The 10,411-nt window shown below is 50.6% G+C and overlaps 5 protein-coding genes across 9 annotated transcripts; 2 read left to right on the top strand and 3 right to left on the bottom strand.

The window, feature by feature from the left end:
• Positions 1-455: 455 nt before the first annotated feature.
• Positions 456-7,190, bottom strand: LOC108030131 (arrestin domain-containing protein 4). Of its 3 annotated transcripts, none has more exons than XM_017102857.3 (4): positions 7,059-7,190; positions 1,384-1,880; positions 1,146-1,328; positions 456-1,085 (listed from the first exon to the last, which is right to left on the bottom strand). In XM_017102857.3, the coding sequence occupies exons 2-4, from the start codon at positions 1,837-1,839 to the stop codon at positions 696-698; spliced, it is 1,029 nt and encodes a 342-aa protein (XP_016958346.1). In that variant the 5' UTR covers positions 1,840-1,880; positions 7,059-7,190; the 3' UTR covers positions 456-695. The 3 variants fall into 3 exon arrangements, with proteins under 3 accessions (XP_016958346.1, XP_016958354.1, XP_016958338.1); XM_017102865.3 differs by lacking the exon at positions 7,059-7,190 and adding an exon at positions 2,578-2,724; XM_017102849.3 differs by lacking the exon at positions 7,059-7,190 and adding an exon at positions 2,568-2,724.
• On the top strand, positions 2,905-6,666 carry LOC108030127 (ras association domain-containing protein 10). Its single transcript, XM_050886265.1, has 6 exons — positions 2,905-2,963; positions 3,134-3,244; positions 4,856-5,255; positions 5,312-5,604; positions 5,662-5,834; positions 5,895-6,666. The coding sequence occupies exons 3-6, from the start codon at positions 4,857-4,859 to the stop codon at positions 6,554-6,556; spliced, it is 1,527 nt and encodes a 508-aa protein (XP_050742222.1). The 5' UTR covers positions 2,905-2,963; positions 3,134-3,244; position 4,856; the 3' UTR covers positions 6,557-6,666.
• Positions 6,658-7,389, bottom strand: LOC108030166 (dual specificity protein phosphatase 19). The gene has a single exon (XM_017102903.3). The coding sequence runs from the start codon at positions 7,387-7,389 to the stop codon at positions 6,778-6,780; it is 612 nt and encodes a 203-aa protein (XP_016958392.1). The 3' UTR covers positions 6,658-6,777.
• A 9-nt stretch (positions 7,390-7,398) lies between these two features.
• Positions 7,399-8,619, bottom strand: LOC108030163 (tRNA pseudouridine synthase-like 1). Of its 2 annotated transcripts, none has more exons than XM_050886267.1 (4): positions 8,484-8,619; positions 8,258-8,386; positions 7,887-8,201; positions 7,399-7,831 (listed from the first exon to the last, which is right to left on the bottom strand). In XM_050886267.1, exons 1-4 carry the CDS (start codon positions 8,489-8,491, stop codon positions 7,399-7,401), a joined length of 885 nt encoding a protein of 294 aa, XP_050742224.1. In that variant the 5' UTR covers positions 8,492-8,619. The 2 variants fall into 2 exon arrangements, with proteins under 2 accessions (XP_050742224.1, XP_016958385.1); XM_017102896.3 differs by having other exon boundaries at positions 8,445-8,583.
• An 8-nt stretch (positions 8,620-8,627) lies between these two features.
• On the top strand, positions 8,628-10,360 carry LOC108030151 (mitochondrial carrier homolog 2). Of its 2 annotated transcripts, XM_017102877.3 has the most exons (5): positions 8,628-8,689; positions 8,783-9,085; positions 9,148-9,316; positions 9,378-9,875; positions 9,935-10,360. In XM_017102877.3, the coding sequence occupies exons 2-5, from the start codon at positions 8,875-8,877 to the stop codon at positions 10,005-10,007; spliced, it is 951 nt and encodes a 316-aa protein (XP_016958366.1). In that variant the 5' UTR covers positions 8,628-8,689; positions 8,783-8,874; the 3' UTR covers positions 10,008-10,360. The 2 variants fall into 2 exon arrangements, with proteins under 2 accessions (XP_016958366.1, XP_050742223.1); XM_050886266.1 differs by having other exon boundaries at positions 8,660-9,085.
• Positions 10,361-10,411: the final 51 nt, after the last annotated feature.

The raw sequence follows: 10,411 nt of genomic DNA on the forward strand, positions 1-10,411 counted from the left end.
CCCCTTTCGGTAAAAATCTGCTTACGCCCCTGAGGAGGGTATTTATCTAAAGTCAGGCACTTGCTAATGAATTTTGTTCTCCTGGTAATCAATGCCGTGAATTCTACTTTTTCCCACTGAATCGCGTAATCAAGCCAACCACATGTTTTCCTGCCAAGCTGGGCAATTTGTGATGTACCAGGCGAACAGAAAGCTTAGAAAGTATCCAAAGAGCGTTGCAAGGGTCTATCAATCAGCTGTTTTTGGTTCAATGTGACTGTCGTGAACGAGGGAATTCTATTGGCGGGCCAATAGAAAGCGAGATCTGTCAGCGTAATTTTTTATCCGATCCCTAAAGTATGCTAGACATTTTGCAAAAACAAAATTTAGAAAGTGGTGAAGTCAAAATCAATTGTGAGCCTAATTTAGTTTTAAAATAAAACTTATTGGAATTTATACATTATTGTATCACAATATCGATTTTCGTTTGCATTTTAATACTTTTCCCAATGTTTGATCATTAAGAAATTATTGTAAATTGATTATGACATTGGTTAGTCATGAACAAAGGTTCAGAAACGAGTAAACCAAAGATGCACAGGGTAAACACACTAGAAATTGTAGATTCGAGTTAAATAAGTTTAAATCAATGTATGGCGCAAGTCGTTGTTAACAAAACTATGATGTACGGTGGACCGGGAGCCCAGGGCTTGAAGCTATGCCTCGGTGGGCTTCTCGTGCAACCAGGGCCGGAATATGGGCAGCGTCGACGGATAGTGGGTGTGGGTGTCAGGCTTCAGCACCGACTCCGGCCAGGTATTTGCATTCGCTGCATCTCCAGAGTGCCGAAACGGGTACGTCGCCAGTACGATGGGAAGCTGGAGCTTGATCTCCTTCTCCATGGACTTGGGCTCGATGACGAAGAAGACGTCGTAAGATATCTTTATTAGGTGACAGCCATGCAGGTTGGTTGGCGGCAAGGGCGGTACGTAAAGCTCGTTATGCCACTCATCCTTGCCCCCAGGACGGATCTTGCCGCGTACCAGGACAGCCAGCTCCCGCTTCTCCGTCTGCACAACTTTCCCGCGCGCCAAATATTCGATGGTCTGGATGGAAAAAGTTCGGAATTAAATCGAATCAATGATGCAATGGAAGCTGGAACCCACCTCGGTGAGCGACGCCTTTGTTCGCTTAATGGACACATTGCTGTAGTTGGATATGAAGGCGGTGATCAAAATGTTTTCACCAGGCACATAGCCTCCGCGGTCCAGGGACACCCTGCACTTAATTTGACCTCCGCCCACGCAAACAACTCCCAGTTTGTGCTCTACTTCGCAGGTGAACGGTTGCTGAAAAGGGCCGGTTGTGAGCTTTTTACCAAGAAGGGTTTGAGATGCTACCTACTGCCAAGATGGGCTTCTCAAGGTTCAGGTCGATGGGGTTCATCACGATGAAGACCTGGTGGTTCTTGTGGATGATTCCGTTGTTTTCGCGCAGCGCCGCCTTGCAGTAGAATTGAATCCAGCCGTAACGACCCAGGAAAGTGGATGGCAAGCCCAGCGGGAGACCGAGCTTGAAGGGAAAGCTGTGAATTCCCGGCGATAGTATGGCTGGACCACCCTGGTCCACGTCCCCCAGGAGCCGCATCCGGAAGTCGATGTAGTTCTCCTTGTCGTACGTCCGCTCCTGCCGCCGACCATTGCGCACCACGCCCTCCCCCACCACATGAAAGTGGAGGCCCAAAGCCGGGGTTTCGTCCTGCAACTCAATCAGCACGCGTCCGGAGAGGAACTGGCCCGGGAAGTACAGCAGGGAGGTGTTGTCGAAGATGATCAGGAATTTAAGCAGCTTGCGCGGCATCTTGGCTCCGTTTGGCTGCAGCTTTCATCGGCGCCGTGTGCCTGGGGAAAAGCCAACAAAAGTCGTCAGTTTATCGTTTGCAATTATTTGGCACCGTCGCGCATGCGTCAATTTGGTTCGGTTCGGTAATGACAACACTTATACTTATCCGTCATACTTGGCTACGTTTGCGGCCATGTACCACGGCCTGCCGCTGCCCTCACATTCGGAAATTCGTATATACGGCGTTTGTTTGCATATTTATGTGGGTAGCCTCTAGGCGGACTAAGGAAGCAAAACCAGTTTGGCGTGGCCCCAGAGATGGCTGCGTGCACGGCCATGCAGCACGAGAGCCGCACATCCGCAGCAAGGTCAGCGCATAAGCATGGGAATCTCGGGCCGTGTCACGCCCGCGCCCCCAACTCTGGGCCAGAGTCAAGTATGTACATCTTGGCCAAAACCGTAAGCTGCAACTGCCATAATCGGCGAGCCAGTTTGCTGCATTGGCTGGCAATGTTGGGACCGCGGATTGGGATGCCGAAACCGATGCCAAAGAGGAAACTGACGTAATTTCCTTGTGGAAAGCGGATTCGCATCTATCCAATGCCCTAATTGTGTGTGTGGACCACATTCATGTACTTATTTATGTGTAAACACAGATCACAGTTTTTGGGTAGTTCAACTACAGATCGATTGTTTTTTGTAGACCATTGTGGGCGCACTTAAAAGAATGACCGCTTTTCGAATACCTGTACACACACAAAGATTGTTTTTTTGGCCAGATTTGAACACCAATCCAGTCCAAAACGATTCGATACAATCCGTTCTGGTTCTGAGCGCACGTTAACTTGGCTCGATCTCAACCGCGCTCGCTAGCGTTTGTTCAGCAACTGATCGTCGTCGTCATCGTCATGCATCAGTTTGCGACTGAGAAGGTGACCGAACAACTTGTTTTGAGCGCGTTTCAGCGAGCGATCCGTTGAAGAGGAGAGAGATCCAGCTGGAGCCGAGGCCGAGATGTCGTAATATGCCAATCAGTGGCCCAAAGCTTTTGATTTCATTATGTTTTGTATAAGCAGCTGCCTGGATAGGCTTGCCCCTTCAGTGGCCTCACAGGATACCCTTAAGGCGGCCTCTTTTCGCAGGTGATTCAACCGGACCGGCCTGACCAACAACAAAAGCCAAAACAATGGAAATTTGATACAGGGAACCCTTAGAACGTTTCGCATTTCCCAAAGTGGCACCTTTGCAAATCACCTATTAAATCGAATGAGTTTTCGAGAAATTCACTAATCAAGTTTGGTAATGCTTGCAGAGTCGCTCCAAGAGCAGGCAGGTGTAGCTCAAGTTTTGGGACTCGGTCGCACCTAGTAACGCCTGACTTATAAATCTGTAAGCCTTACAACACCAAGCCTGTGCTCCACAGGTATGTATCCACAGTCACCCGAACGTGTGCAGACATAAATGCACTAAGTGGCACACATTTATGCATTATGCATGCAATTCATACCGGTTTAGTGTTGTCTTTGGGTATCCAAATCGAAGAACCTCAACTGTAACTCATGAAAATGAAAGGCCAAAAGCCAAGCAAACTATCAAAAGAAAACAGAAACCGCACTGACTGCGAAAACTGAATCCGAATCGGTGAGTGACTTGGCAGCCGGAGGAAGGCAATACCCTGAGCTCCCGGGGCCAATCAGTCCCGTAGTTGGTCGTCCGTTCTTGTTATCTTTTCCAACAGGCTCGACTGTTTGATCTTGTAAAACAAAGCTATTCAGAAAAGGTATTACTAAAGGAACACTTGGGTAGCTGATTCCTTGAGGAGAATATTCAATCTGCCTCGCAAAAGACTGGTTGATTTGCCAAAGTTACTTTTTAGATTTCTCCCAACTACATTAGTGACTCTTAGTGGTAATGGCTCGAGTTTTCCATTTCCATGTTTTCTCGACTTAATTGCTGGGAATTGTTGATTTATAATGACCCAAGCCCTCAACGCGAAGACAGATGGAAACAAGGCTCGAAATATTTCCGTTTGCGGTCTGGGCCGTACAGAGTATCTAAAAATTAGTTTACCTCGGATGGAGACGTCTATACTTGTTTGGTCCGAAATAATAATCGACTAGTTGGGCTCGGAGTTTCGGGTAGCCAACAATTAAGTCTGCTGGAGTCGCAGTCAGTGTGGTTTCGTAGCTGCTCCGTGCACCACCGGGCCGATCTCCGAGTCTCGGCTCCGTTTATCGCACTGTTAAAGGCCCGACTCTAAAGTAATTATACTAGTAGTAAACCTCCCTCCATCTTTCATAATAGTAGCGAAAGCCAGGCCTTGCGGCAAAGAATATCTCGGTGTAGCATCAACTGCGGCGGGGAGTGGCCATAAACTTACCCACGATACCGTAATGTAACTCTCAAAGAGAAAGACAAAAGGTGTTTCTCCGACAAATCGCTGGTGTGGAGAGCTGGCCTCTTACTGTGCGTTTGGGCCACTGTTTTCGCTGCTCTTGGCTTCTTTCGCTTCCCTGGCTTACTCTTAGCCGAATGGAGTTGCTTTTAAGACAGACTTGTTTGCTCAGTGCCTCAGTTGCGGCGATGAGGCCGAGCGCGCTGGTAAGACGTGGTCTGCAGCGGAAAGTTGGTCGAGTATCGGTCTTCAGTAAGGCAGGTGTAGCGCGAGAAAGTTGAAACCGTAACAGGCCAGGGACTCGTAACCGTTCCACAGCCCACATGAGTCATCCACTTCAGTGTTTACATGGCGAGGAGCTGGTTCTAGGTGGTCCGCGATCTCGTTACCACAGATCTGCATAATTGGCTAATTGCCGATCTTGACACGTTGTTAACGGACGGAACCGGAGAGAGCGGCCAGCGCAGGCGCACCAGATTCTAAAGAAGAACTGTTAGCCAATTGTCTGCTCAGCTTACAAACGGTTAAGCTGCATAAATTACACCGAATGTTTTGTTTTCGTCGGGTCTTATACAACATCTGATTTGCATACCCCAAGTGTTCGATTGGCTAACCCTCTTTTACGCGTTGCTTCCACAGAATGCCAGCAGACATAATGACCAGTGAGGCAGCAGTTGATAGGCTTGGGCAGCAGAGCTTGGCAGCGCCAGGAGACGACGACTCCCTGTCCTCGCTGTCCGACAACCTGTCTATTTGGATCGACGGCGAAGAGCACTGGATATCCGGCGTAGACGCCGGCACCACCTGTGCAGATCTAATCTGCGCGTTGATCAGCTACCAACGCGTACAACAAGATGCGTTTCCTGAGGAAGGCGGTCTCGCTGTTCATCTGAGGCCAGAGCCCAGCCAAAAACATCTCGCCCAGAGTCCACAGGAGTTTGCTATCGTGCAAAAACAGCGGCACTACGAGGAGTACTTAGACGGTAGTGCCAGGCTCTTTGATGTAATCACCAGCCGTCACGCATTACCGAAGGAGGATGTAAGGAAAGTGCTCCCCTTAAATGCAACTTTTCTCACCCCTATGTTCTTGCACAGTACCAACTTGAGCTTCGCCATTTGGCCTCTTCGGCCCGCAAGCACACGCCGACAACGGATAAGGACAGTGGGATGGGCAGTCCAGTGGACAGTTCGCGGAACATGCGCTTCCGTCGGCGGGGCCGGCACAAGGTGCTGCCGTCTACTAAGATCGCGGAAAACACCAACATTAAGCATCCAAAGAAGAGCCGGAAACTACAGCAGAGGAACCACCATTTGACCCCGAACGAGAGTCTGCTGAACATTATCCTGGCCCAAGATGAGACCATACTCCACCAGATGTCCATGTTGCAGTAAGTTATGCAGGACTCCTCCGAATGTTTTTGACATCGATCGACGACTTTTCATAGTGAGAAGGACAGACAGATTCTGAAAATCGAGGAGGAGAAGCACCGGGTGCGGGAACGAGAGTTGGGTAAAAACTACCTGCTTGAGACATATCTGAAGGACTTGGACGAGCCCCAGGAAAACGGGTCAGGCCTTGAAGACTTCGAAGAGGAAACACATAGATTACACGAGAATGGTAATTAAGAAATTGGGGCAGGTATTCAAGAAGTCTACAAAGCACTGCTTCTCTTCGCAGAAAAGGACTACCGAACGCCAAACGATGGAGACACTTTCAACGACGAGATTTGCCTTTACTGGCTGGAAAAAATTCACGCGCTAAACAAGCTACTGCAGCGGGAGGAGGAGCTGTTGCTCAGCATGCACGCCAAGGTGCGTAGGCACCAGGTGAAGCAGGCCTACCAAACGAAGAGCGAAGTGCTACTGCAAATCGATAGACTCGATACAGAGCTAGCGGCTCAGGTGGCGGATATCCACCGAGTGGAACGGAAGCTTTTCACGGCCAATGAACAGCTAAAAGCGAAGCTGGGTGTGCTCGAATGTTTGGGTCGCGAATTCGAGACAACGGTATCTGGAGGCGATCTAGGATGCGCTGCCGCGGTTGAAAGCGAAGAAACTGAAGAAGTACAACAAAGCCCACCAGATGATCTCCACCACTCTATGAAGCGGACGCCAATTTTAATGGGCCACCCCAATTGCCGCGCGACGCAACAAGAACTGGTGGACAGGAACCTGAAGGATCGACTTGTGACCGACAAGGGATTATCAAAGCAAATGTTCAACGTGATCAGATCCCCAGATCCTCCTACCTCAACCGTCCTTCGGAGAAAATTTTGTTCCGCAGAAACACATTCGGAGGTTTCGAAAACGGACATCCAACACCTGGGCACCCTCGTGTAAATTTCGCGAGAAACCATATCATTCAAGTATCTCGATAAACGTATTTGAACATCTGTACCAAATTTTTGCCAACTTACCAAATAGAGATTTCATTCTTTGTTTATGTTTAACACTGAAGTGTTTCGTGGCCTAAGGGCGTTGTATTGTACAACAAGTGTGGCTTACGATGCTAGAAAAGCTGGACACCAAATCAAGCTGCTTACTGCAATGTCTAAAGCTACCTAGGTTTTAGCGGAGACCTTTAGCTGCTGCATGAATCCCGCATTGGGCTGAATGCTTGGCCTCCAAGATTTAACCAGATTGTACGCATCCTCGTAGCTCATGTCCCGGCGATGCATTAAATAGCCGATGACCACTGAGGCGGACCGCGAAACGCCGGCGTTGCAGTGCACGAGCACGCAACCCTGCGACCGGCGGGCCTCGTCGATAAAATCAAGGGACACGGGCAAGACGTAGTGCGTCAGGTCGGTTTCCGGCAAATCCAAGCAGGGCAAGTACTTACATTTCACTGGAGTCGGCCACTCCACATCCGGCGTCTGTATGCCGATGCTTAGAATATGAGTTATCCTGTACTTCACAACATTTTCCGCGCAGACTGCGTCCTGGGAACCCAGGTACAGAAAGTCGCTCAGAATGCAGGCGGGCACAGCGTCGGGCTTCGTATCCACTACAAAACCGTATTGACGCGGCTCCATCTGCTGCGAGGAGGATGTGACATCCTCGCTGCCGGAGGACCTCCGCTCAATAAAGCGTGCGCCGGTGGGAGTGGTCACGACTGTAGTGGTTGGTCTTAAGTTGGCCAGCCGCTTTTGCAGCTCGTACAGCAGTATCATTCTGCGGCGTTAGTTGTTTGTTTCACGGTAGTGCACGCGGCACAGATAGAGCCCGCAGGCCGGCGCTAAGAGCACGCGATGGTCCCACGAGTTCTTCGAGGGAATGGTCAGCATCTGGTAGAGGCACCGCTCGTCGATGCGGCCGTTGCCCAGGGCGATCAACGCGCCGACAATGCGCCTTACTTGCTTGTACAGAAACGACTTGGCCTTGATCTCAATGTCCCAGTAGTTGTAGATTTCGGCCGCCAGAGAGGCGTTCGGGGCCAAAGCAAGTGATCTACCTGGACGTATATCGATTTCGTCCACTTTGCGCACCGTGAACATAGGGTGATCCCGACTAGGCCCTTTCTGCCGGCTGACACTCATAAAAGTGCGAAAGTCGTGGACGCCAATGAACATGCGCGATGCAGCCTGTACTCTTTCGATGTCAAAGCTTGCGGATCTGTGGTAAAAAACGTGCTTATGTACCAAGTCTGAGTCTTGCAAGGATGTCTTACTGCAGAAAGTAACAGCGATCGATCTCCTCCACGGGTATGAAGGCTTCGTAGGCCTTGTTCCTGAGATTTTGGTCTGCCGTGGGTGGGTCTTTTGCGACGGCAAAACGGTACAAGTAGGTGCGTCCAGTGGCGTGGTAGCGGCAGTGGAAGGAGTCGGCCACCAACTGACTGCTGAGCACGCGGATGGGAAGACGTTGCTTGTCGAAGGTCCGGTTAAGGACCCCAACTAGTGTGTCATTGTCGTAGGGCTGCCCATTAGACCGCTCCAGATCGACGTGCACCGTCGAGTGAAGGGCGTGAACACCCGCGTCTGTGCTGAAAGTGACCTGGGACTGTAGGCTCCACAGATGGCATTCATTGCTACCACTTACCGACTCGAGAGCACGGTCTGTATCTCGTTTATGGGATGGAACACCCGAAGCGCCAACTCCAAACAGCCCTGAATCGACTGGGTATCAAGGCGCGACTGCTCCAACTTATTCACCGTCTTCTGAATACCACTGCGGGTTGAGGTAGGGTTTAGCGAAACGCAGCACACTGAGTTGTAGCAATGCTTACCGAAAATTCGTGCCAATATACGAAATGTTCAACAAATACCTGTGCATGTTACATAGCAGCTCCCACGCTGATAGTGATGGACGGAAAAGCTGGCGGCACTTCCAAAGCTCTAGAGGTGGTGCAAGTCTAAGCGCACGGAATTTTGCACCTCGTGCTCTCAGCAAATATCGATAACGATTGCGAAATCGATTGCCGGTATTAGACAACAACAGCGCACCCGGCCACACTGCTGTCAGGAGAATTTTGTAATAATAAAAGTTAAATTTTCAAATCGCCCGTCGACTTTGAAGCCGAGTGTGGGGGGCCACCGGTCTAATACTTTCCCGTCTCTCGCACAGCGGTCCATCCAAATTCCAAGCGACAAAGTGCGTCCATCGGCATCAGCAGTCATCAGACCAAGACCACCCAACCACCCCACCACGTAACTAGAATGGCCGGCTTCCCCGAGTACGCCCGAGGCGAGGAGACGGAGGTCAATGGCTGGATCCGCTTCGGGCTGCGGTTAGGCGTCAGCGCCGCCCTGCATCCGTTCGAGTACTCCAAGACGCTCATCCAACTGGGCTACGAGCCCATCGCTGCGATGCCCGGCAAGTCGCTGCTAGGCAAGCCGATCATGAAGCTGCCGAACATCTTCCAGTACGGTGGGTATAAAGTTCCGCTTGCGGCCAAAGGTGGATAACGTTCTTATTTCTTGTTCCTGCAGCTGGCCACATACGGCGGGTTGACGGCCTCTACGGCTGCTACCGCGGTCTGGCCCCTAAACTGGTGGGCTCCCTGGTGGCCATGGTGGTGAGCGAGCGCGTGGTCGACAAACTGGGCCTGGAGCAACCGGAGGAGATCAAAGACGACTCGCAGATCAGTGAGGAGGAGATGCAAGTCTTTGGATTCACGTGCCCGTGATCGCCGTGCGACTTCTGCTTTTGTTTCTTGCAGGTACGTCCAGTTCAAGTCGAGTCTCAAGCGAGACATTGTTCTGACGGTTAGCGGAATTGTGGCCTCTCATCCGTTCCACGTGATCTCGCTGCGCATGATGGCGCAGTTCGTCGGCCGCGAAACCTTGTACACTTCCATTGTGGGTTCCGTTGCTGAGATCTGGAAGACTGAAGGAATAGCGGGCTTCTTCGCTGGCCTGGTGCCAAAGCTGCTGTGCGATGTGGCCTGTCTTGTGCTGAGCAGCTCTACCATCTACATCCTGAACAAATACGTCATCAAGGACAAGTTGGGCAGGCAGTACAACGCTGGCTTTACACAGTTTGCTGTTTCCAGCCTGCTGTATCCACTGCAGGTGGTCTCTACCTGCTCGGCGGTAAGTGGCTCGCGCCTGATGGCAGGACAACCGCCTATTATGCCGGCCTACAAGAACTGGGTGGACTGTTGGAACGACTTGCAAGTTCGCGGGGAGCTTAAGCGAGGAAGCTCTCTCTTCTGGCGGTAAGTGCTGGCGCGATCCCAAGGATTTCGTGAATAACGCTTCAAACTCATCCTCTCAGGTCCCAAGCCATCAGCTCTACGGTTATACCTACCTCCTTTGCGCCCCTGCCCAAGCTGGCGCGTTATCAATAGGCGCCGAGACCACGACTGGATGATTGCAAACTAGCCATGCCCTGGAGTGTGGACTCTTTCAACTGCCTAGCTGCGTTTGCTCTGCATTTGAATGGTGCTTTGACCACGACGAGCTCCATTCCAAGACAACTGCATTTGTTCTTCTGTCTTCAAACCCAGACACAATTCCGTTAATACAAATTTACATCTACGTGTTGAAGTGTCTGCACTCCCAGCGTGGTTGCTTCGTCCTGCGCAAGTTATAAATTTTTTTAGCGTCCCACTAGCACTGAACTCGCGCGGTCTGCGGCATGATATTTGTTACTTTTTACTGCAACATCTTGAAAATAAATCGTTTTGCCCTACAAGTGGAAGTCTGACTTGTCTTAATTTTACTTCGCAAGTTAACTGGAAAGCATGACGTT

This window comes from Drosophila biarmipes, chromosome 3L (assembly GCF_025231255.1).
Source record: "Drosophila biarmipes strain raj3 chromosome 3L, RU_DBia_V1.1, whole genome shotgun sequence".
Lineage (NCBI taxonomy): Eukaryota > Metazoa > Arthropoda > Insecta > Diptera > Drosophilidae > Drosophila > Drosophila biarmipes.